Genomic DNA, 27,209 nt, shown 5'->3' on the forward strand with positions numbered 1-27,209 from the left:
AGAGCACTGTTCAATCCATCATCCAAAAATGGAAAGAGTATGGCACAACTGCAAACCTACCAAGACATGGCCGTCCACCTAAACTGACAGGCTGGGCAAGGAGAGCATTAATCAGAGAAGCAGCCAAGAGGCCCATGGTAACTGGAGGAGCTGCAGAGATCCACAGCTCAGGTGGAAGAATCTGTCCACAGGACAACTATTCGTCACGCACTCCACAAATCTGGCCTTTATGGAAGAGTGGCAAGAAGAAAGCCATTGTTGAAAGAAAGCCTTAAGAAGTCCCATTTGCAGTTTGGGGGACACAGCAAACATGTGGAAGAAGGTGCTCTGGTCAGATGAGACCAAAATTGAACCTTTTGGCTTAAAAGCAAAACGCTATGTGTGGCGTAGAACTAACACTACACATCACCCTGAACACTCCATCCCCACCGTGAAACATAGTGGTGGCAGCATCATTGGGGACACCTGTTACCAGGACAATTGTCTAAGAGGTTGTTTGCTCTGCACAGGCACCATTTACAGAAGGCAGGGCAGTACATATATACGTGATCCTACACTTCAGGGTATCGGGCGCGAAAGCACGCCGCCGGAGGCTCGCTCACGCTGTGATTCTACACAGCGGGCAGTGGCGGACTGTTCATTAAGGGCGCCCGGGCGTCGCTCCCTTTATTCTTGCTACCCCCTATATGAATAATGGATAGATTCATGAATCTATCCAAGGCCGCCGCGGCCACCCCCTATTCAGGCATCTGGCCCCTTTCAGGACGCCGGGCACCTGATTTACAGCGGCCAGGGTGGTTTTTTTGAAGCACCTGATTAGAGCGATAGGCTCTTAGAGCCTATCGCTCTAATCAGGTGCTTCAAAAAACCACCCCTTTTGCTGTAATTCAGGCGCCCGGTGTCCTGAAAGGGGCCGGACGCATGAATAGGGGGTGGCCACGGTGGCTGTGGATAGATTCATGCTATGCATGAATCTATTCATTATTCATATAGGGGGTGGTGTGGATAGAGGGGGCGGCCCCTAATGGATGGGCCACCACTGATCCCATAGTTCGTAGACGCTATAACTTTTGCGCAAACCAATCAATATACACTTATTGGGATTTTTTTACCAAAATTATGTAGCAGAATACATATTGGCCTAAATTAAAATGAAGAAATTAGATTTTTTTTACATTTTTAATTTTTTTTATTGCATATGTTTTAGAGAAGAAAGTAAAAAAAACAGTAATACTTTTACTTACTTTTAATAAAGATCTATTGTGAAAAATATAACAAAATTTTCCGTCTTTTTTTTGTTTATAACACAAAAAAACCCAAAAAAACGCAGAGGTGATCAAATACCACCAAAAGAAAGCTCTATTTGTGGGGGAAAAAATAAAAACAAATTGTATTTGGGTACAGCGTTGCACAACCGCGCAATTGTCAGTTAAAGTAACACAGTGCCATATCACAAAAAATAGCCTGGTCAGGAAGGGGGTTGAAGTGGTTAAGTAGTGGATGTGTATAGAATATTTATTAACTTCTTTAGATCCGCGCTATAGCCGAATGACGGCTACAGCGTGGATCTACTTTGCCGGGAGGCCATCAATAGACATCCTCCCTTTTGCACGCTCCCCACGCGCCGTGATCACCGAGTTGTGAGACTCGGGTGATCACAGATCGGAGTATCCCAGCCCCTTACCACGTAATCAGCTGTCAACCAATGACAGCTGATCACGTGATGTAAACAGAAGATCGCTAATCTTTTTTCTTTTCTCCTCATGCTGACAGCATGAGGAGAAAAAAAAGCCTATCACTGGCTTCAGTGCAAGGGACATCGGTCCCAAAGAGGAAGAGGCGAAGCCACCTCATCTGTGCCCACCAGTACTGCCTGTCAGTGTTACCTGCCAGTGCCCACACAGTGCCACGAATCAGTGCCCACCAGCGCATAAGTGCCAGCAATCAGTGCCACCTATCAATGCCCACGAGTGCCACCTATTAATGCCCACCAGAGGTGCCAATCAGTGTCACCTACCAGTGCCGATCAGTGCCCATCACTGCCACCCATCAGTGCCCATCGCTGCCACCTATCATTGCCCATCAGTGCCAGCTATCAGTGCCACCTACCAATGCCCTTTAGTGCCGCCCTTCAGTGACGTCCATCAGTGCCACCCATCACTGCCTACCAATGCCACCTAACAGTGCCCACCAGTGCCACCTCATCGGTGCCCACCAGTGCTGCCTATTAGTGCCAATTAGTGCCACCTATTAGTGCCCATTAGTGCCGCCTTATCAGTGCCCATCAATGCAGCCTATCAGTGCCCATCAGTGCAGCCTCATCAGTGTACATCAATGAAGGAGAAAAATTACCCGTTTGCAAAATTTATTAACAAAATATAAAACAGTTTTGTATTTTTTTTTTTAATTTCAGTCTTCTTTAATTTTTTTTTTTTTTTTAAATTCTCTTTATTGATTTTAATAGATTTACATGAACAGAGCCTTGGGGCATTCCCCGGCTCAAAAAGTACCATGTAAATCGGTACCTAACAACAGGTTATCTGCCTAAAACAGTGCTGTTATCGACAGAAAAACAGACAAAAAAAACAAAAAAACAAAAAACAAAATAAACAACCCAGAGGTGATCGAATACCACCAAAAGAAAGCTCGATTTGTGGGGAAAAAAATGATAAAAATTGGTACAGTGTTGTATGGCCGCACAATTGTTGTTCAAAGTGTGACAGCGCTAAAAGCTGAAAATTGGTCTGGGCAGGAGGGGGGTTTAGGTGCCCAGTAAGCAAGTGGTTAAGAATAATTATAGGAATTGGTGTCAATTTCATGTAACTTTGCAAATAAATAGAACTTCTAGTATGAGTAGATGAAGGGTTGGGTGTAGCATGCAGTCCAGGTTTTCTGGAAGTGTGATGAGGCACATGTCCCTGGCACAGAGGAAGGTGCACAGGGCAGCATTAGGACCTGGCAGGATCCCTGTCCCCAGGATGAGTGCACAGAGGGTGTGTAGAGAAATGAAGTTTTCTCTTCTCCTTGCAGAGTAGAACACGTGGGGGCAGAAGAAGACAGAAGAAGTTTGGGATGACTTCACAGCCTGTTATTGCAATGCTGGAGCTGCTGTAACCTGCAACCCCCCCAAGAGGACAGAGAGCCCATCAGATGGTCAGCTCTGCAGAGCCCCTGCACCTTCCTCCTGCCACTGCCAGCCAGATCCTGGGCAGCAGCACATAGTGGAGGGATGAGGACTAGGCTTTGCTTGTAGAGATAAGATCCCCAGCCTGAACTCTGCTATGTTTGTCTACCTGGGACTCTACCTGCACATTCTTCTCAGCACTGTCCTAGGACACACCATACCAGAAGCAGGTAAGTGACCTCATCAGATGACTTCTTCATTCTGGTCACCTGTGTGATTGGGGGAGATCACATCTGTCTGTACTATGGGGGGGCTGCAGGGATGTATAGGAGACAAGAAGGCATTGTGATCTGTTTTCTTTAAAGGGACAGTCCACCTGGAAGTGATATTTAAAGAGGACACCCCAGGACTAGATTTATATCTAAAACCCAAACTTGCTTTTAGTTTGGGATAGAGTAGAGAATGTTCAGCCTGGGTTCACACTCGTGGGATGGAGACACCGCAAGCGATTTGCACAAGAATCGCACCGCATTCCTGTGCACATCACATGCCGTGTCCGTGCGGTGCGATTTCACCTACACATTTTGTATGGCTGAAGTCACATCCGCACCAAAGCAGTTCAGGACCCCCCCCCACACACCTGAATTGCGTTGCATGGGTGTTCACACTGCATTTTACAATCTGTTTAGGGGTGTTGTTAAGATTATATTGACACCCGCAGCAGATCGCATGGACGCCGTGCGATTGCAACGTGGTTCGGGAAACGCACAGGATTCACTGCGTTTCCCGCATCGCATTAGTCTGAACCTGGACTCGAAAAAATGAAGTCAGCAAGAACTGTATCTGCTGACTTTTAATAAACAGTCCAGGGGTCCAGCGCTGACCTCACCTGAGCCGGTTCTTTGCCAGTCTTCAGGTCCCCGACACTGGCATGTTAACTGTGGTCAGCCAGCTGCCGCACTGGGCTTTGTGAATGGCGCCCGCAGCCTTCTGAGATCTGTGATGTGTCCTGGAAGGCTGCGGGCAAGGAAGTAGAATTTGGAACGGGTACCTGTCAAAAAATGTTTTACAAAGATAGCGGGGGGAGGGGGGGGAGGAAGAGCGGAACCTTTTGGGTTAAGTTAAGCTTTAACACTGAACTTCAGGAATTATTTGGATTGCATACTTAGGAGGAATTTCAGTCCCCTTTAGTTTTGGCCCCACCCCCTTAATTGCCGCCATCTTTATTATTCTGGCGCACATGTAGATGTGCTTTTGGGTCCATCTGCACATGCATGCAGTCGTTCCCATGCATGCGCACACACAGCAAGGACTTCCATGCCATTCCGTCTTGAGCGGGAACCCCCTCCGCAAGTGCAGATGTGCCGCAGGGCGCTACCGGGACCCAAAGCCCCATAGCTGTGCATGCGCAGAATCTAGGAGGGGTGGCAAACATCATTCTCAACACAGAATTTACAATATTAAGAAAACAATGATATCCAAATGTGAGAGAGGGAGGGGTGAGTAGGCAGGGGAAAATCCTGTTTTCATTTGATTGAAGGTCCGCTTGTTACTGGCCATACACTGGAAGAATTTATTTCACAAAATTGTTCATTTAAATGTCTTTTTACATTGTGATCCTACCAGTAAGTCTGTTGTTTTTCCGCTTCCTTTAGCACACTTAGCTGTCTAGCAAAAGTGGCAGTTAGTGGGTTGAGACAAACCATTTACCACTGACAGGGGTGCTTACAATGATCAGCTTTTATTAATTTATTTAAAACGTTTATCCAAAAAGGGGTCAAGTCAATATTTGTGTACAAGAAATACGGTACTATATTTCTAATAGTGAATGCGATTGTCATTTGGGAAACTTCATTCATTCTAAAATCAAAGCGTTTTTGTAAGTACTTTTAAATTGCATTTGTCAAGTCATCCAATGTACTGAGAATTTTTATACGAATATTAGTACAAATGTTAAAAAATCTTCTAGTGTATGTCCAGCTTTACGTTCTAGGACCAATGTATGCAGATTCATACTTGTGGGATCACCGGAAATCACTGTAGTATTCAGCACTACTACACTGATAGGCGGGATCTTCTGGGTCCTGCGCTGGGCAGATTCCCTTCTGTACACTGAGCGTGGGAGGTCGCTCGCTGGCCCAACATTCATAGAACACCTTGAGGGGAATTTATCTGAGCTGGAGCTAGAGTATGCATGGCAACCAATCAGCATCTATCTTCAGCTGGTTTGGTTAAAGTGACACTGTAGCCAAGATCAGCAATGACATACTGTATATGATGTAGTCTGTCAGTAACAAGAACACAGCAGAGGCCTTGTCCCCCCCCCCCCCCCCCATTACCATAATGTATTACCTTGTGATCCTGTATAATATTGTTTTTCACCTTCTTTAGTAGACTGAGCTGTTCAGAAAAAGGGCTGAGAAAAACCATTTACCACTGACAGGGGTTCTTACAATGGTCAGCTTTTATTCATTTATGTAAAACCTTTGTCCCAAAAGGGAAAAGGTCATACTTGGAGTTCAGTTTTCTGTGTCCTTTTGGGGAAATACAAAAAAAAAACAGGAAACTTTACAATCACTTTAAGGCTTCAGCTTACCAAGACATTTTGGACAATTTCATGCTCTCTAATTTGTGGGAACAGTTTGGGGATGGCCCCTTCCTGTTCCAACATGACTGTGCACAAAGCAAGGTCCATAAAGACTTGGATGAGTGAGTTTGGGGTGGAGGAACTTGACTGGCCTGCACAGAATCCTTACCTCAACCCGATAGAACACCTTTGGGATGAATTAGAGCGGAGACTGTGAACCGGGTCTTCTCGTCCATCAGTGCCTGACCTCACAAATGCACTTCTGGAAGAATGGTCAAACACTCCCATAGACACACTTCTAAACCTTGTGGACAGCCTTCCAGAAGAGTTAAAGATTTTATAGCTTCAAAGGGTGGGCCAGCTTAATATTGAAATCTACGGACTAAGACTGGGATGTAAAGGCAGGCGTCCCAATACTTTTGGTCATATAGTATATATGTGTTACATGGCCAGCAATAGGTTAAAGCTATTTAGGATTCTGACTCACATCTCCTGAGTGTGCACAATCAAACAACACAAGCCCAAAGTTTACATACCTATGAAAGTGGAACTAAACCCATTGATTTAATGGTTTCCAAAACAGTTATATTCTCAGCATGCCAGGAATGCTAATTATCACATTGTGTTTTCAACCAAACTGTCAAACCATCAAATGGAAGGTGTCATAACTGACATGTGCAGGCAGGGCTGCCATCAGGGGGGTACAGCCATTACAACAGTAAGGGGCATCGGGGGCCGAGGGGCCCGCCCGGGCCAGAAGAAGGCAGGACGGGTGAAGGGGAGCCGTGCTGTGCATTACAGAATCGATCTCGGCTCATTCTGCATTCTGTGAGATTGAACTCAGGCATCAAGCTCTGTAATGCCACCTCTGGCTTCTATGTGCCCCCCTCGTGTACTGCGCTTCTCTGTGCCAGCAACATGTCAGCTTTGTGAAATGAGCTGGGACCAGGTAGGTAGGGAGATCTTCTTTACAAGTAGGGGCTGTGAAGGAAATGGAGGGGGGCGTTTTGTGTCCAGGGAGGGGCCAGAACCTTGTTTGTGTATATGTGGGGCTGCAATATATACAGACGTGTGGTTGGGGGGGCTTTCATATATACAGGTGTGTGAGGGGGGGCTGATACATATACAGGTGTGTGGGGGGGGGGACTGACATATATATACAGGTGTGTGTGGGGGGGGGGGACTGACATATATACAGGTGTGTGAGGGGGGGCTTTCATATATACAGGCGTGTGGTTGGGGGGGGCTTTCATATATACAGGTGTGTGAGGGGGGCTGATACATATACAGGTGTGTGGGGGGGGAGACTGACATATATATACAGGTGTGTGTGGGGGGGGGGGGACTGACATATATACAGGTGTGTGAGGGGGGGCTTTCATATATACAGGCGTGTGGTTGGGGGGGGCTTTCATATATACAGGTGTGTGTGGTGGGGGACTGACATATATACAGGTGTGTGTGAGGGGGGGGCTGACACATATACAGGTGTGTGAGGGGGGGGGCTGACACATATACAGGTGTGTGAGGGGGGGGCTGACACATAAACAGGTGTGTGTGGGGGGGCTGACATATATATAGGTGTGAGGGAGGCTGACATATATAGAGGATTGAGTACGTACAGGTGAGGTGTGCGGATTCGGTAGGATGGCCCGTGGGCAAGCCCTGGGGAATGTTGGTGGTCAGGCTCAGGAGGGAGGGGGGCCCAGGAATAAAGCTGTGTAAGGGGCCCACAAATTTCTGATGGCTGCCCTGTGTGCAGGATCGTGGCAGTTGCAGATCAAACAGAGGCCAAGATGGCAGCTTCCTTGGCAGGAAAGAACTGGGGGGTTTAGTTCTGCTTTAAGTCCTAGACTCTATTTGACAATGATATGCACACTCAGGAGCCAGGGAACAGCCTGTGAGCATGACATCAGCTGCAACTAGCAGAACTCAGGGGTCATCTCAGCTATGTCTGCCTAACCTCATATTCTCCCAACATGATTGAACTCACACTTATTTAAAGTATAACTAAAGGCAGATTTCCTATTTTTTTTATATTTGGATCGAGTGGGGAGAGGGGATAGAACCACTGAATGGTGTTTATTGCCGTCTGTGTTCCTGTTAGAGAATAGAGAGGAAATCTTCCATTGGAGACACTTGTTCCCATGACCGCTATCTAAGAGGGGATTTCTCTCACATTGGAAAGATATTCTTTCACTTCCTGTTGGGACTATAGGGCAGGAAGTTAAGGGAAATCTCCCTTAATAGGACACATATGGTAAAAAAAAAAAAAAAAAAAAAAAATTTAAAACAGTTCAACACTCTCATACTCTATCCAAAATGGAAAAAAATAAATCTTTTGGCTTTAGATATATTTTAACAGAAACTTATAAAAAAAAAAAAAAAAATCAACAGTTTAAAGATGTATAAGCCTAAAAAACAAAAATACATTGACGTAAAACTATTAAAGTTTTCCAGCAGTCACTGAACAGCAGTCACTACTCCTGTGCCTGGACTCCAGGGGGGTGTGGTTGGGTGTTATTAGTGGTGCTGATTGGCTACCTCTGCCTGAACTGCCAATCGGTGCCTGGCCATAGCTGTTGAGCAGCAGAAAGGTATATAGGTAGCTCCCTAGTGTTACTTTATATTAAGGAGAAGAGGGGGGGCTATATGTCCTTAAAGAGGAGCTCCAGGCTCCTTCAGAAAAAATTAACAAATACTGTAGCTGCTGACTTTTAATATTAAGGCACTTACCTGTCCGGGCATCCAGCGGTGTCCTCACCTGAGCTGATTATTCCGTCAGCTATAGGGTGCTGGCACCGCCATCTTGACTAAGGAAACTGGCAGTGAAGCCTCGCGACTTCACAGCCATTTTCCTGCTGTGGATTCACGAAACACGCTGCACTTTGTGAATGGGCCGCAGTCTTCTGGGACCTGTAAAGTATCCCAAAAGACTGTGGCTGTGGCTTTGAGCCAAGCTGTTCCATTCCACAAGCATGTAAACATTGTGATGTTTTCATATTCCACTCCATTTACTGTTTGAAATGCACTTCTTCTTTGTACAAAATGGGCAGTCTAAGCAGAAGAAATAGCTTTGATATTACATAGTTACATAGAAGGTGAGGTTGAAAAAAGACACAAGTCCATCAAGTCCAACCTATGTGTGTGATTATGTGTCAGTATTACATTGTATATCCCTGTATGTTGCGGTCGTTCAGGTGCTTATCTAATAGTTTTTTGAAACTATCGATGTCCCCCTCTGAAACCACCGCCTGTGGAAGGGAATTCCACATCCTTGCCGCTCTCACAGTAAAGAACCTTCTACATAGTTTAAGGTTAAACTTCTTTTCTTCTAATTTTAAGGAGTGGCCACGTGTCTTGTTAAACTCTCTTCCGTGAAAAAGTTTTATCCCTATTGTGGGGTCACCAGTACAGTATTTGCAAAATTGAAATCATATCCCCTCTTAAGCGTCTCTTCTCCAGAGAGAATAAGTTCAGTGCTCGCAACCTTTTCTCATAACCAATATCCTCCAGACCCTTTATTAGCTTTGTTGCCCTTCTTTGTACTCGCTCCATTTCCAGTACATCCTTCCTGAGGACTGGTGCCCAGAACTGGACAGCATACTCTAGGTGCGGCCGGACCAGAGTCTTGTAGATTGGAAGAATTATCGCTTTACCCCTGGAGTTAATCCCCTTTTTATTGCATGTCAATATTCTGTTTGCTTTGTTAGCAGCAGCTTGGCATTGCATGCCATTGCTGAGCCTATCATCTACTAGGACCCCCAGGTCCTTTTCCATCTTAGATACCCCCAGAGGTTCTCCCCCCCCAGTGTATAGATTGCATTCATATTTTTGTCACCCAAAAATAGATCTTCTTGCAAGGTTTCCACATCCTGCGGAGAAGTGATTGCCCTCGTTAGCTTAGTACCGTCCGCAAATACAGAGATTGAACTATTTACCCCATTCTCCAGGTCGTTTATGAACAAATTAAATAGGATTGGTCAGCACAGAACCCTGGGGGACCCCACTACCCACCCCTGACCATTCCGAGTACTCCCCATTTATCACTACCCTCTGAACTCGCCCTTGTAATAGAGCTGCACGATTAATCGTCAAGAATCGTTATCTCGATTTTTTTTTTTTTTTTTTTTTCCCGTTGCGATCTTGACTAAAGTGTTTCACGATTCTTGCTATGCAAAGAATTCTCTCTGCTCTTCTGAAGCCACAGCCATCAAAAGAAAGGAAGAGAAAAACTGGGCCTTCTGCCAAGAATCGTAACATTCTTTATCAGTTGAACTTAAGTATAAACATTGTAACAATTTGTCAATGGAATAGACTTTGTGTGTAAGTGAAAAAAATGTAACCACTTAAACACTAAACCTTTTGTCTGACATTTGTTGGTCTCAAGTTAAAAATCATTTTTTATTTTGCTAGAAAATTACTCCAAACATTATATATATATATATATATATATATATATATATATATATATATATATATATATATATATATATATATATATTTTAGTAGACACCCTAGAGAATAAATTGGTGGTTGTTCTAATTCTAATATTTTATGTCACACTGTATTTGCACAGCGGTCTTTCAAATGCAATTTTTAAAAAAAAAAAAATTACTTTTGTCCACTATTTTAATTTTTTAACCAATGGGATTCATTAGCTAATGCCCTTATTTAATATGCTCTTGAAGCAAGCCCATCTCTCCTCCATGTTCTTTGTTCCTACGATTTTATTCCAAGTTATATCTTCTAGCAAAGTTCGTAGTTTAGGGAAGTTGGCTCTTTTGAAATCCAGTTTCTTTTGTATTTCCCTTATGTTTCCTATTTGTGTGATTTATACTGAAGCCAATCGACATGTGATCGCTCTTTCCTAAATTGCCCCGTATTTCCACATCCATGATCAGGTCTGTATTATTGGTAATCAGTAGATCTAGTAACGCTTTATTTCTAGTTGGTGCGTCTACCATCTGACCCAAGAAATTGTCCTGCAAGACATTTAGGAACTGGTGAGCCTTAGACGAATGTGTGGTTCCCTCCGCCCAGTCTATGTCTGGGTAAAATCCCCCATTATGATAACACTTCCCATCCTTACTGCTAATCCAAATTGTGATAGGAGATCTGTCTCCCCTTCCTCCCTCAGGTTAGGGGGCCTATAGCATACTTCCCCTTAGCTTCATCCCTTTGGAGCTCTACCCATAAGGATTTCACCTCCTCCCTAGCTCCCTTAGTGATGTCATCTCTCACATTCACTTGTACATTATTCTTGATATACAGGCATACCCCTCCCCCTTTTTTACCCTCTCTATCCCTGCGATAAAGGGAATACCCCTGGAATGGTTGCCAGCCAATCTTGAGAGCTGTTGAACCAAGTCTCTGAAATTCCCACAAAATCCAAATCCTCCTCATACAACAGTATCTCTAGTTCACCCATCTTGTCCACCAGGCTCCTGGCATTGGTGAACATGCCACGTAGTTTAGACTGGTCGCATACTATCCTCTTATTGGGTGTTCCGAGATTGTAACTAGGACTTGTTACTATACTTACCTTGGGTTTATGTTCTTTAGACATCCTACCACTAATGCTACCCTCTGGACTATTTTCCACGCTGACTATCTCTACCTCTGGACAGCCCCCCCATCATCATGCAAATGATGTTGAGTTGAGTTTTTATTGTTCATTTAGTTAGAACAAGCAGGGCAAGGGACAGCCCTCGAAACGCATTGGCTGCCCTTTATCCTGTATGTTGTAACCAGTTGACTTTGGATACCTAAGAATTTTTTCATTTGGTCGCTCTCTTTGACCTATTACATAACTGGAAGAGGAAGCACAGAGGTGTAAAACGCGGGCTTTGATTGACAACCTGGTTTCACCTTCTGTGTGCTGTTCAAGAGGCTAGATGGCAACATTGAGAGGCAATGTCCAATTGGGGATTAATGGAGTTTTCTCCACTGATTATACACTGACCAGTGGTTTTATAAACTGTGTAGTTCATGTTCGGTAAAGAAAATGGTGTCTTTCAGGTGCCTGCATATATTGGGGAATATTCACCTGGTGCCATAGTTGGCGCTCAGATAAAGCAATGTTTGCATATTTGAAGGCCTCTCCATGACCTAGGGTGAGATTCCTTTGGCCAGGGTGGGTTTTCTCAGCCAATCACTATTGGTCCCCCATAACTAATCAGCACCTGAAACCCCAACCAACGCCTTGGTCCTCCCCTCTTCAAACCTCTTTTATAGGCACAAATATAAAAGTTTGCCCAATTGCAATCTGCATGTTTATGAAAAGATCATGTTAGAAATATGGTTTGAAGGGCAGATCACGCATGCACAGCTAGCCACTGTCTAATATTTGCAGACAGCTTGAATTTAGGCCTGCTCTATATCAAGACGCATGGTTTGCAAATATACCCTCCTGCTACTGACAGTTCATAAACTGTCCATAACATCCAACAGAGAGCCCTTGTGCATGTTCTTTTCTTAATGACTATATACTGTGCCGTTCCTACATCCTATAGCTGTCTGTGAAATGGTAATGACATCTTCTAATAGCTCATTTCCCCAGTAGTGAGACCTGAGAGCCGTCAACAGCTGATCTCTATGCATCATTCATGGTTCTCCCACACAATCCTTTGATCGTGGTCTTGACAATATGTAAGTCTATTCAGTAAGATGGTGATGGAAAGGAAAGTGCAGTTACCCATGAAGTCAATCAGAAGTCATCTCTTACCTGAGCTGGCTACATTAATCTAAATATACAGAATATTATTATTATGGTCTGGGTCAGTATTACATCCACGTATTTGAAAGAAGATAGTGGTGCTGTATGCTGCCGCTGGTAACACTAACATATCTTTTCACTGATCTCAAACAAATAAGCATCTGTTAGATCTTATACAGATCTGTATGATCGTTTTGCGCCACTGAGTCCTCCATCCAAGTTTTTAAGTCCTGATGAAGCAGGAGTGGTTAAACCTCTGGAACACGTTGGATATTTTATGTGATCATACTGTAAACCATTAAAGTGATTGTAAAGGCTTAGCTTTTTTAAATTAAAATAATTCACTTTATACTTACAGTACCTGCTGCTTACCAATGGTATTGCACAGAGCATTCCCTAACCTCTTCTCGTGTCCCCCCGCCGGTGCTCCTCCCCTTCTGTGTCTGCCCCCGCAACAACCCGCTTGCTATGGGGGGCAGACGTGCAGGCTCGCTCCTGAGCCATGCTATGTACTGTATGGCCATAGATGCACACAGCGTGGTGCAGCCCCGCCCCTCGTTCCCACCTCACAGGATTTGATTGACAGCAGCCAATGCTCCTGCTGCTGCCACTGTGCTTGTGAGGAGAGAGAGAGAGAGAGAGAGAGAATGAATATGAATATCAATGCTGCTCTTGGGCACAATGCTGGATTGAAAGAGGAGCCAGGTAAGTATGTAGGGGGAGGACTAAGGGGAGCTGATACTGGAAGGTCTTTTACCTTAGAGCAGAGAATGCATTAAGGTAAAAAATTGTATGCCTTTAGAATCACTTTAAAGCAATTTGGACTAAATATTGAAGTCTAAGTACCTCTTGGGCTTGTCCTTTTGGAATTCCCCTCACTTGGGGTTCAATTACATGTGTTGTCTGGAGGAGGTAAAACCAATCGGTTGGGCTGTTTTTTTAAAGTCCACTGACCTCCCACCTGAATATAGACAAGCAGTTGCTCTATTGTGTAGACATGCCGTGACTGTGCTTTGTGGGGCATTACCGCGGCCGAGCATGACCCATGCAGGTCTGTGGGGCCGTGCTGCAACTGTCCCGCCATGGTGTACATTGCAACCAGTTAGGGCGCACTATTGTACTATGGTGCATTATATACAAGAGTAAATCAGGCAGTGAGGGTGCACAATTTTAAGCCTTGTGTTTAAGTACCAAAAAATACCTATGGATCCTGCCTGAAACCCAGAGCTGTCTTTTTGTCCTGTGCACTTTGCTGTCTTATCTCAATGTTATCAGAAATACTACAAAGCACCTCCCCCTATGTTATGAAGAAAAGGGAAGAGGTAAGGTGTTCTGTAGTCCTAAACTACTTGTTATCCTTGTTATCCTGAGGTGACAACACTGCCCCACCATTTATAGTACATCCGGAAAGTATTCACAGCGCTTCACTTTTTCTACATTTTGTTATGTTACAGCCTTATTTCAAATAGATTCAATTCATTATCTTCCTCAAAATTCTACGAACCATACCCCATAATGACAACGTGAAAGAAGTTTGTTTGAAATCCTTGTAAATTTATTAAAAATAAAAAAAATGAAAAAAATCACATGTATATAAGTATTCACAACCTTTGCTCAATACTTTGCTTCAAGTCTTTTTGAGTATGATGCTACACGCTTTGCACACCTATTTTTGGTCAGTCTGTCCCATTCTTCTTTGCAGGACTTCTCAAGCTCCATCAGGTTGGATAGGGAGCGTTAGTGCACAGCCATTTTCAGATCTCTCCAGAGATGTTCATTTGGGTTCAAGTCTGTGCTCTGGCTGGGTCACTCAAGGGACAGTCACAGAGTTGTCCCATAGCCACTCCTTTGTTATCTTGGCTGTGTGCTTAGGGTTGTGTCCTGTTGGTAGATGAACCTTCTCCCCAGTCCGAGGTCCAGAACGCTCTGGAGCAGGTTTTCAACAAGGATGTCTTTGTACATTGCTGCATTCATCTTTTCCTTGATCCTGACCAGTCTCCCAGGTCCTGCCACTGAAAAAAATCCCCACAGCATGATGCTGCCACCACCATGCTTCACTTTAGGGATGGTATTAGCCAGGTGATGAGCGGTGCCTGGTTTCCTCCAGACATGACGCTTGCTATTCAGGCCAAAGAGTTCGATCTTTGTTTCATCAGACCAGAGAAATTTGTTTCTCATGGTCTGAGAGTCCTTCAGGTGCCTTTTGGCAAACTCCAGGCAGGCTGTCATGTGCCTTTTACTGAGGAGTGGCTTCCGTGTGGCCACTCTACCACACAGGCCTGATTGGTGGAGTGCTGCAGAGATGGTTGTTCTTCTGGAAGGTTCTCCTTGTTCCACAGAGAAATGCTGGAGCTCTGTCAGAGTGACCACCGAGCTCTTGGTCACCTCCCTGACTAAGGCCCTTCTCCCCTGATTGCTCAGTTTGGCCAGGCGTCCCGCTCTAGGAAGAGTCCTGTGGTTCCAAACTTTTTCCATTTATGGATGATGGAGGCCACTGTGCTCATTGGGACCTTCAATGCTGCAGAAATGTTTCTGTACCCTTCCCCAGAACTGTGACATGCACTGTTAACTGTGGGACCTTATATACACTATATTGTCAAAAGTATTGGGACACCTGCCTTTACATGCACATGAATTTTAATAGCATCCCAGTCTTAGTCTGTAGGGTTCAATATTGAGTTGAGCCAACTTTTGCAGCTATAACAGCTTCAACTCTTCTGGGAAGGCTGTCCACAAGGTTTAGGAGTGTGTGTTTGGAAATGTTTGACCATTCTTCCAGAAGCGCATTTGTGAGGTCAGGCATGGATGTTCGACGAGAAGGTCTGGCTCACAGTCTCCGCTCTAATTCATCCCAAAGGTGTTCTATTGGGTTGAGGTCAGGATTCTGGGCAGGCCAGTCAAGTTCTTCCACCCCAAACTCACTCATCCATGTCTTTATGGACCTTGCTTTGTGCACTGGTGCGCAGTCATGGTGGAACAGGAAGGGGCCATCCCCAAACTGTTCTCATAAAGTTGGGAGCATGGAATTGTCCAAAAATAGTAGAAAGTCTGCATATGGGAAACAATTATACCCTGAGATATACTGTTATCCTTAGTTGTTATTTCACTATCTCTGAAGGTTTTTTTCTCTTTTTTTTTTTTTTTTTTTTTTTTTTACTCTTGGCTCCTATCTTCCTATCTTGAGAGCTATAGTTTCCCAGTTTCAAGAAGGGATTGTTCCTATTTAGAAATACAGTGTCACTTTTGCAGACTTATCAGTGCTTTAATGCTATATTACCACTGTAAGAGATAACTCGTAATTTTTCTGTTTTCACCTCTTCTGGCCGCTTTGGTCAGCGAGGAATCTTTTTATGTCTGATATGTCAATGTACCTATTGCTTTGCAAAATTTCAGTAAAAATATTGAATGAGGAAATTGTCCAAAATATCTTGGTATGCTGACGCCTTAAGAGTTCCCTTCACTGGAACTAAGGAGCCAAGCCCAACCCCTGAAAAACAACCCCACATCATAATCCCCCCTCCACCAAATGATTTGGACCAGTGCACAAAACAAGGTCCATAAAGACATGGATGAGCGAGTTTGCGGTGGAGGAACTTGACCGACCTGCACAGAGTCCTGACCTCAACGCCATTAAACACCTTTGGGATGAATTAGAGTGGAGACTGCGATCCAGGCCTTCTCCTCCAACATCAGTGCCTGACCTCACAAATGCGCTTCTGGAAGAATGGTCAAACATTCCCATAGACACACTCCTAAACCTTGTGGACAGCCTTTCCTTAAAGCTGTTATAGTGGCAATATTGAACCCTGAGGACCAAGACGGGGATGCAATTAAAGTTCATGTGCGTGTAAAGGCAGGTGTTCCAATACTTTTGACAATATAGTGTAGACAGGTGTGTGCGCCTTTCCAAATCATGTTTCCAAATCACATCAACTGAATCTACCACAGGTGGACTCCAATCAAGTTGTAGAAACATCTCAGGGATAATCAGTGAAAACAAGATGCACTGGAGCTTATTTTTGAGTATCATGGCAAAGGCTTTGAATACTTATTTATGTGTTTTTTTTTTTTTTTTCATAAATTTGCAAAGATTTCTAACAAACTTCTTTCACGTTGTCATTATTGGAGAATTGTTTGTACAATTGTGAGGAAACTAACGAATGTAATCAATTTTGGAAAAGGGCTGTAACAGTGAAGCACTGTGAATACTTTCCGGATGCACTGTATTCAGTGTAGTGAGTAAGAATTGTCGCCTTAGTTCAGAAAGGGTGTCAGGACTACAGAACACCCTCCCCTCTTCTCCCTAACATAGGGGGAGATGTTCTGTAATCCTAAGAGCCCTTGCACACTGGGGTGGGGGGCGGCGTCGGCGGTAAAACACCGCTATTATTAGCGGCGTTTTACCGTCGGTATGCGTCCGCTAGCGGGGCGGTTTTACCCCCCGCTAGCGGCCGAGAAAGGGTTAAATACCACCGCAAAGCGCCTCTGCAGAGGCGCTTTGCCGGCGGTATAGCCGCGCCGTCCCATTGATTTCAATGAGCAGGAGCGGTAAAGGAGTGGTATACACACCGCTCCTTCACCGCTCCGAAGATGCTGCTGGCAGGACTTTTTTTACCGTCCTGCCAGCGCATTGCTCCAGTGTGCAAGCCCTCGGGGCTTGCACACTGGAATGAAAGCAGCGGCATTTTCGGGGCGGTTTGCAGGCGCTATGCTATTCGGGGCGGTTTGCAGGCGCCTGCAAACCGCCCCAGTGTGCAAGGGCTCTAACGCACTTTCTGGCCGGATGGCTAGGTGAATATGAAGGGGTGGGGGTATGCCTGAAACCAGAAACATAGTGCAGATACAACACCACACAATATATAACATAGTTGTTCTTGGGATTAGAAATGTTTTTAAAAAAAGACAATTAGATATATACTTTAGAAAAGAGCTCAGACTGCTATACATTCAGAATAACGCACTTCCATTTCTAGTGACATTATTATTTTATTACTCAGCTCTTATTTTTTTGTACTTGTCATTTCCCTGGTTTGATATAAAATGTGTCTCTGAAATAAAATTGCTCCCTTCTACAAGATAAAACAATATAGCAGATTTTTCATTATTACCAAAAGTTGGGACCGCGTCTATCCACAAGCCTGGGTGTGTAATGACATAAAACAGAATACGCCAACGGCTTTGTAAATTCACAACAACAAAGAATCATTGAACCCGACCCAAACTAATAACATTCAAGCTTGCTGGGGCGAACTTATTTTATGAATTGTGATTTTCAGTTACGCTAATTACTTTCCGTGGTTTCAATCCACCCACAAGATGTAATTGTAACTGGCAACCATGTAAACCAAGTGAACTTCTTCCCATCTATGGATACCAAATGGCTTTATAGCTTTCTGCTCTGGGGTCCAATCTTTGATGGATACAAAGCAAGCGGAATTTTTGGCTTATGTTTTTCCGTGTTTCCTGGTTGGGTGAACCACAAGAGAAAAATTTTATTGTCTTTTGTTTGCTAATTATAATGATGTTATCAGATGTAGCTAAATTTAACCGTTTTATTTAAAGCCTGGCAATAGTTGAAGGATGTCAAAGCAATATGATGGAAGAGAATGATAAGAAAGCTTGGGCCTATTTTATAGTATTAAAAAGAATGGATGATGATATGGAGACAGTACAGAGATTATCACATACTGTACATTAAATATTTACAGCCCAACTTCAAAAAATCGGAAAATTACCCATTTCAGTGGGGCTGCATCCGTTCTGCAAGGGTTATCTGCTTGTTTATTCTACGGGAAAGTAAAAGCAGTTTTACTTTCCCAATCCATACTATGGCAGTGAATTGTCCATCAGCGTCATCGCGCCCAGTGCACGGCGTCATCGCGTCCAGTGCACAGCGTCATCATGTCCAGTGCACGGCGTCATCGCGTCCAGTGCATGGCGTCGTCACGTCCAGTGCATGGTGTCGTCATGTCCAGTGCATGGTGTCGTCATGTCCAGTGCACGGCGTCATCACGTCCAGTGCACAGCGTCATCGCGTCCAGTGCACGGCGTCATCGCGTCCAGTGCATGGCATCATCACGCCCAGTGCAGGACCCTATATTGGTCTTGATGACATCAGGACTTTAGACCACTGAAGCATAGGGGAGAAGACACTGGGGGGACTGGTCTATAGCAGTATTGAGTATTGGGTAAGTAAATCTTTTCTATGTCCCCTTGACCTGAACTAGCAGTTAACCCTTGCAGACAAAGCCTCACTGCAAGGGAAAATTTCCACATTTCACATAGTTTGGCTTTAACTGCTTACCAACTGTATAACTTACATATGTGGCGGCAAGGTGGCTCTCCAGTGCCAGATCACGTACTCGGTACCTGATTTGCCACTTCCAGGTAGGGGCGCGGGTGCCGCTGGCGACCCGGCTGTGCTGTAATTATACACAGCAGATGCCGATCAGTGGGTGCCAGCCAATGGATGACTGCTGGCACCCGCCGATCGTCGGGAAGACACACAGGGCAGAGCCCTGCTTGTAAGAAAAGCAGGGAAAGAAAATCCATTACTTCTCATAGTAAAAGCACCTCCTACAGTACACCAAAACACTGGCTAGGCACACATTTCACCCTTTGATCACCCTAGATGTTTAACCCCTTCCCAGTACAGTGACAGTGCATATTTTTAGCACTGATCACTGTATTAGTGTCAGTGTCTGTTTGTCCGCCACAATATCGCAGTCCCGCTATAAGTTGCTGATTGCCTCCATTACTAGTGAAAAAAAAAAAAAAAAAAAATTCCAGTATATATTCTGTAGTTTGTAGACGCTATAACTTTTGCATAAACCAACTTTTATAACTTTTTGCATATAAATCAACATAAAATAGATATATATATATGTTTCAAAATTGGCAGCTGTTTTTTTGTTTATAGCGTAAAAAAAAAAAAAAAACGGCAGAGGTGATCAATTACCACCAAAAGAAAGCTCTATTTGTGGGGAAAAAAAGAACATACATTTTATTTGTGTACATCGTTGCATGGCCACGCAATTGTCAGGTAACGCAGTGCCGTATCGCAAAAAACGGCCTGGTCATGAAGGGGTTAAATCTTCCAGAGGCCAAGTGGTTAAAGAGAAATGACAGTGTATTTGAAGTCAGTGCAGTGCTGAAGCCATTTATTATCAATCAATTGTGTTTGCTCTTTTTAAATCATAATGGCAGCAGAAAATACCCAAATGACCCTGATCAAAAGTTTACATACCCTGGTGATTTTGGCCTGATAACATATGCATACAAGTTGACACAAAGGGGTTTTAATGGCTATTAAAGGTAATCATCCTCACCTGTGATCTGTTTGCTTGTAATTAGTGTCTGTTTATAAAAGGTCAATGAGTTTCTGGACTCCTGACAGTCCCTTGCATCTTTCATCCAGTGCTGCACTGACATTTCTGGATTTTGAGTCATGGAAAAAGCAAAAGAATAGTCAAAGGATTTGTAGGAAAAGGTAGTTGAACTGTATAAAACAGGAAAGGGATATAAAAAGATATCCAAGGAATTGAGAATGCCAATCAGCAGTGTTCCAGCTCTAATCAAGAAGTGGAAAATGAGGTTCTGTTGAAACCAAACCACGGTCAGGTAGACCAACTAAAATTTCAGCCACAACTGCCAGGAAAATTGTTCGGGATGCAAAGAAAAACCCACAAATAACTTCAGGTGAAATACAGGACTCTGAAAACATGTGGTGTGGCTGTTTCAAGATGCACATAAGGAGGCACTTGAAGAAAGATGGGCTGCATGGTCGAGTCGCCAGAAGAAAGCCATTACTATGCAAATGCCACAAAGTATCCCGCTTACAATACGCCAAACAGCACAGAGACAAGCCTCAAACCTTCTGGCACAAAGTCATTTGGAGTGATGAGACCAAAACTGAGCTTTTTGGCCGCAACCATAAACGCTACATTTGGAGAGGAGTCAACAAGGCCTGTGATGAAAGGTACACCATTCCTACTGTGAAACACGAAGGTGGATCGCTGATGTTTTGAGGACATGTGAGCTACAAAGGCACAGGAAATTTGGTCAAAATTGATGGCAAGATCAATGCAGTATGTTATCAAATATTACCGGAGGAACATTTGCATTCATCAGCCAGGAAGCTGCGCATGGGACGTACTTGGACATTCGAACACGACAATGATCCAAAACACAAGGACAAGTCGACCTGTCATTGGCTACAGCAGAATAAAATGAAGGTTCTGGAGTGGCCATCTCAGTCTCCTGACCTCAATATCATTGAGCCACTCTGGGGAGATCTCAAACATGAAGTTCATGCAAGACAGCCCAAGAATTTACAGGAACTGGAGGCTTTTTGCCAAGAGGAATGGGCAGCTTTACCATCTGAGAAGATAAAGAGCCTCATCCACAAATACCACAAAAGACTTCAAGCTGTCATTGATGATAAAGGGGGCAAAGCACGGTATTAAGAACTGGGGTATGTAAACTTTTGTTTAGGGTCATTTGGGTAGTTTCTGTTGTGATTATGATTTAAAAAGAGTAAACACAGTTGATTAATAATAAATGGCTTCAGCCAAACATTAACCATGAGTGAAAGAAATGTTTTTGTGTTATCATTCATATTCTCTGAAAAATGGCCAAGAAATCATAAATTCTGCCAGGGTATGTAAACTTATGATCACAACTGTAAGTATACATATGCCATACCTGAGGGTTCGCTGTGGAAGTGGTGAATCACTGTAGTAGTCAATGCTATTACAATAATAGCCTTGGTATTCTGGGTTCAGTAGTAACCACAGGAGTTAATTCACCCGACACGGCTGCCATTCACATTTTTCTCAATGCACAACATTCTGTCATTGGATGAGGTGGAGAGGTGGGGCGGTGAAACCATGATTTCCACCTTAACCAACCAGAAAACGCTTTGCATTTTATTGGTGGGAATGCAAGGCTTTCTCTGAATGGTGGCCATGCCAAGTGAGCAACCCCATGTGGTTAGCATGCAGCAAGGCAGTTTCTTGGCACGTCACCTGACTTGGGTGGATGGAGGAATCTGTTCATTTTTCAGGACCCACGTTATCCCTGTGACAATCTGATCCCCACCTTAACCAACCAGAAAATACTTTGCATCTATTGGTGGGGATGCAAAGTGTTCTCTAAATGCCATGCCAAGTGAGCAACCCCCTGTGGTTACTATGCAGCAAGGCAGCTGCTTGGCACAGGACCAGGAAGACCATGGCGATCACTCCACCTACACAGTGATCTCACAGATGTGGAATATGCAAATTTACATTGGTCCAAGCTTGGACCAATGTAACTGTTCAATACAAATCATACCTAGGTTTGAACTTCAAAGCTGAACTTCTGGATTGAGACAAAATCTACCCTTGCAGTGAGGCCCCACAGTACTGCCAGGGTTAAATACTTGTTTAGTCTAAAGGTGCAGGGGTAACGTGCGTTACTCATTTCTGGGTCCAGCAGACTTCCCTTACTCCATGCAATTGGTCTCCTGCAGCGTCCTCTCTAAACAGGTCCGGGCCGCGGTTGCATGCTTGCCTCCTCACATGCAATGCAGGATTAATAGTGCTGCACTGTGTGATGCTTCAGAGGGACCACTTACAGCCTGGAGCTTGAGGACAGTGCTGGACCCAGTCAGACAAAAGGGTAAGTAATACACCTTATCTCTGCACCTCTAGATTAAACAAGCATTTAATCCTTGGTGGTTCAATCAGCAGCTGCAGCCAGTTGGCTACAGCCACTGATCAGTATATTCTGACAGTGGTCAAGTCCCACTATCAGAAAACAATGTTTCAATGGTGAGGATTCCTCTATTCACCTCACTTGGGTGGATGGAGGAATCTGTTAATTTTTTTTCATTCAGCCTGCTGGAAAAAAACAATCCGTCTATGGCCAACATAAAAGAGAAGTATGGGTTTCTTTTTTTTGCAGATTTATACTTACCTAGGTGGATGCAGCATCGGACCTCCGGCGCCTCTGCACTGAAAACCAAGTGATCGAACATCGCCTATCACTCGTTTTTCAGAGCTCTGTGAGCAGAGAGTTGTAGCCTGTCAGTCACAGCTCTCTGCTCTTCTCCCTCTGTGCTCATTGGAGCAGTGAGCTGTGAAAGGGACGGAGTGGGCTGTCTCAGGCTGTCAGCGGCTCGGTCCGCTCTCTGGTGAAAACAGCTCATAGGATTGCAAAACGAATTGCACTCCTGTGATCCATAAAAGAAGCCCAGCCAAACGAGCTCAGGCTGGACTTCTCCTTTAAGTCCCTTGACTCAAAGACCTGCATTTTGAGACGGAGCCATTGTCTAGCACTGCAAAGTGGACATTTTCTACAGAAAGGACTGCACCTGGGGCGGCTGGTGTTTTTTTTTTTTTTTTTTGGGAGGGGGTCGGCAAACAACCACCCAACCAAAGTCCCCCCCCCGGCCAGCGGCACCTCCCCCACCCACTGTCTGTTGGTCGGTCGGGCACTTACCCCATCTAGGTGGCGGGCATTGGGCAGCTGCTCCTGCATCCTCTTCTCCATCACAGCGGCTTCCGCCGTGCGTCTCCTCCCCTCCTCCTAGGCGTCCAATAGAATTGCCTGTCCTTTCAGCCAATTGGGTGAAGACCCGCTTCCTGATTGCCTGGGAGGAGGTTCAGTGTTACAAATAGTGAATTTTCATTCGCTATTGTAACACACCTGGGTGGCTTATTCGCATTCTCTGCGCCCCTAGCCCACCCTATTTTGAAGCCTATTAGAGCCTTTGGCTTTAATTAGGTGCTTCAAACCCCCCCCCCCGTTGGAATTCATGCGCATGGAAAGGGGGCGGCGCAGGTGCACCCTTAATCGACGGGCCACCCCTGGACTGCGCTATGCACAGTGAGGGGCAAGAGGCAGAAGTGCCAGGTGAACTCTGAAAGTCCTACTGTGACCTGACTGTGGGATGACGATTCCTTAGGCGGTGGGTCATCAACAGTCTGGGGTTCACAGGAAATGGGTAGAGTATTGCTGACTGTCTTTTAGCCTGAAAAGGACTGGCAGTGCGGGATGGAGAGGGAAGCTGGAGCATGAGGGAGATAAGAAGAACTTGGCCACATTTTGCTTTACAGGAGTAGGACGAGGGGAGGCAGAAAATCCTAAAAAATATCTTGAGGTTCCTGTACACATTGTCAAGCTTCATGAGTGCCCTAAAGCTAAAGTAGCCCCTACCACCTCCTATTGGTCTGTCTTTGTGATGACAAGCCGCAGTAACCAACAGTTAGGCCTGGTTCACACCTATGCGTTTTTTGGTGCATTTTGCAGAAGCACACTACAGTTCATTTAACATAGTTTCCTATGAGACACGTTCACATCTATGCTTTTTTCAGCCGCTGCGTTTCTGAAAAGGGTCAGGGACTTTAAAAGCAAAACGGTGCTTTTTGCTTTTTTGGTTCGATATACTTCAGTGGAGAAGCTGCAGGAAAGCATGTAGTGACTTTTTGCTGCGATTTTGCCACAAATTGTGTTTTTTAATCTGTCCATCAAAAAAAAAAGCATAAAAAATTCAAAACACAAATCACGGTAAAATCGTGTGTGCAAATACGCAAAATGCACCCCAAAAAGCACTGCAGAAACAGATCAAAAGCAAACTGCATAGGTGTGAACCGAGCTATGGCAGGGAGCACAAGTTCAGGAAGTGATGTTGCTATTTACTTGTTATGGGGCGTACACACGGTCGGACTTTTCAGCTACAAAAGTCCGACGGACTTTCGACGGACTTTCGACGGACTTGCGGCGGACTTTCTAACGAACAGACTTGCCTACACACGATCACACAAAAGTCCGTCGAATTCTTACGTGATGACGTACACCGGACTAAAATAAGGAAGTTGATAGCCAGTAGCCAATAGCTGCCCTAGCGTGGGTTTTTGTCCGTCAGACTAGCATACAGACGAGCGGATTTTTCGACCGGACTCGAGTCCGTCGGAAAGATTTGAAGCATGTTTCAAATCTAAAGTCCGTCGGATTTGAGGCTGAAAAAGTCAGTTGAAAGTCCGGAGAAGCCCACACACGATCGGATTACCAGCCAGCTTTAGTCCGTCAGCGTCCGTTGGACTTTTGTAGACGAAAAGTCTGACCGTGTGTACGCGGCATTAGGGTTACTGGTAATGCCTGTGGGGTCTGCTAGATGTCTTCAGGTCAATGCTGCCTGTAGTTTATGGATGTTAAAGTGAACACTGGGTCACTTAGTAGTTTAGACTGGCCAGACAAATGAGAGCTGTTTTTCCGACCACTTGCTATGGAAAAATGTAAACTATTGCTCAATGCGCATTAAATAAAACTGTATATGTTAAGGCAGAGAAATAAGAAATATTTCCCTCTGATGCAGCTGGAATCGTTTATGGATTTTAGCAATAATGTATATGGCCAAACGACTTGGAAGCTTGCATGCAGGAACCAGTGCACCTGAATTCAGTAATTGTGTCTTTTGGTCCACAGAGATCACTTCTTGGTCATCCGCCAGGTTCATCCATAAGTACTGGCAATCACGTCTCATCTGTCACTTACTTCAACTCTTTCAGAAACCCATTTAAAGAGGACGTTTACTCTATGAACACGAAACAGCCATATAACACATGTACCTTGATAAATGCATAACAAGTTTGACTTCTATCTGCATTACTGACACCATTTACCAGCAGCACCATGCAACTTGGCCCTCATGCTATTCACATCTTGTGAATGTGAATGGGAAACACTTCCTCTGTGCCTTGATGGAGTCAAAGACAAAGATACTGTAGCACAAAGGGGGCTGGGTGACCCCATTAGTTGCATGGTGTCGCTGGTAATTGCCAGCCAATTTCAATTGCTGTTTGCTCGATAGCTGAACCTTGAACAGAAATCGAACACAGTGCTATGCATTTATGGAGTTCTAGGGCTGTATGTTCACAGATTTATTCTAGTGTGAATTTTTACTTCAAGGCCGGGTAAATGCTTGTTGAGCCAGGTTTTCTTTACATTAAACATACATTATGGCAGTCTTGTTTAGGCCCATAAAGTGATTTTTTTGGTTTATCTGCAGGTTTACCCGATAAATGTTTCATATAACACAAAATGGTATTGTTCCTGCTATTCATTCGCTACAAGTACACTTCACCAATCACTGTTATCTCTCTCACACACAAGCAATAAATCTGTATTACATCTCTCTGTAAGTAGAGATGTCTTTAAACTTTAAAAGTTGGCACGGACATATTCAGTGCTGTTTATATCAATGCAGATGAATAGGGATTTGTGTTTTTACATTAGTGTACTCCTAGGGTGGTGATGGGAACTCAAGGATAAAGTCTCTTAAGGCCTCAACCCTTCTGGGAAGGCTGTCCAGAAGGTTTAGGAGTGTGTCTATGGAAATGTTTGACCATTCTTCCAGAAGCGCATTTGTGAGGTCAGGAATTGATGTTCGACGAGAAGGTCTGGCTCACAGTCTCCGCTCTAATTCATCCCGAAGGTGTTCTATTGGGTTGAGATCAGGACTCTGTGCAGGCCAGTCAAGTTCCTCATCCATGTCTTTATGAACCTTGCTTTGTGCACTGGTGTGCAGTCATGTTGGAACAGGAAGGGGCCATCCCCAGACTATTCCCACAAAGTTGGGAGCATGAAATTGTCCAAAATGTTTTGGTATGCTGACACCTTAAGAGTTTCGTAATTAACTAATTAGCCAAGGCCAACCCCTGAAAAACAACCCCACATCATAATCCCCCTCCACCAAGTGATTTGGACCAGTGCACAAAGCAAGGTCCAGAAAGACATGGAGGAGCAAGTTTGGGGTGTGGGATTGTTTTTCGGGAGTTCAGCCTCTTAGTTCCAGTGATGGGAACACTTAAGTCATACATACTAAGATATTTTGGACAAATTCATGCTCCCAACTTTGTGGGAACAGTTTGGGGATGGCCCCCTCCTGTTCCAACATGATTGCACACCAGTGCACAAAACAAGCTCCATAAAGACATGGATGAGCGAGTTTGGGGTAGGGGAACTTGACTGGTCTGCACAGAGCCCTGACCTCAACCCGATAGAACACCTTTGGGATGAATTAGAGTAGAGACTGTGAGCCAGGCCTTCTCGTCCAACATCAGTGCCTGACCTCACAAATGCGCTTCTGGAAGAATAGTCAAACATTCCCATAGACACACTCCTAAACCTTGTGGACGGCCTTCCCAGAAGAGTTGAAGCCGTTATAGCTGCAAAGGGTGGGCCAACTCAATATTAAACCCTACGGACTAAGACTGGGATGCCAGTGCGTGTAAAGGCAGGCATCCCAATATATTTGACAATATAGTGTATATAAAGCTGAAATATTTTTGGTGGACTGAACCTATAAGTTAAAATTTCATTATTTTGTTAGCTGCTATGGTAACTGCTAACCTCAGGTGGGAAACGTAGTTCATAACTTAAATAGAGATTAAAGAAATCAACTAAAAATAAAGAGTGGGCACTGAAATATCTGCCTTAAACCTTGAAGTCTAAATATGCCAGTTTGTTCTATAAATTCCCATCAATTCTCTGTTTTAAGCTATGCTTGATATACTGAAAGCTGTATAGTACACAAGTAACTTGTGTTTATTATAAGATTGTTGTATGCTATTGAACAGTGGTATTCAGCGTGTGGTCTTGCGGCTGTAACTGTTATGGCCCTTCAATACTACCTTGGTTGTCATCATAACCAAACTTTAACAAAAAGATTGGACAGGAATGGTTAACTTTTTATTTTTATTTTTCAAATATTTCCCTGAAGATGGGTCTTAGCATAA

General features: G+C 44.3%; 1 protein-coding gene across 2 annotated transcripts in view; it reads left to right on the plus strand.

Moving 5' to 3' along the window:
* The first annotated feature begins 2,446 nt into the window (after positions 1–2,446).
* VWA1 (von Willebrand factor A domain containing 1) overlaps positions 2,447–27,209 on the plus strand; it is a 212,419-nt gene continuing 187,656 nt past the window's right edge. For both annotated transcript variants that reach the window (XM_073602888.1, XM_073602889.1), the window contains exon 1: positions 2,447–3,354. In XM_073602888.1, the coding sequence (XP_073458989.1) occupies positions 3,282–3,354 (73 nt within the window). In that variant the 5' untranslated portion in view covers positions 2,447–3,281. The remainder of the gene's footprint in view (positions 3,355–27,209) is intronic.

This window comes from Aquarana catesbeiana, linkage group LG10 (assembly GCF_042186555.1).
Source record: "Aquarana catesbeiana isolate 2022-GZ linkage group LG10, ASM4218655v1, whole genome shotgun sequence".
Taxonomy (NCBI): Eukaryota; Metazoa; Chordata; class Amphibia; order Anura; family Ranidae; genus Aquarana; species Aquarana catesbeiana.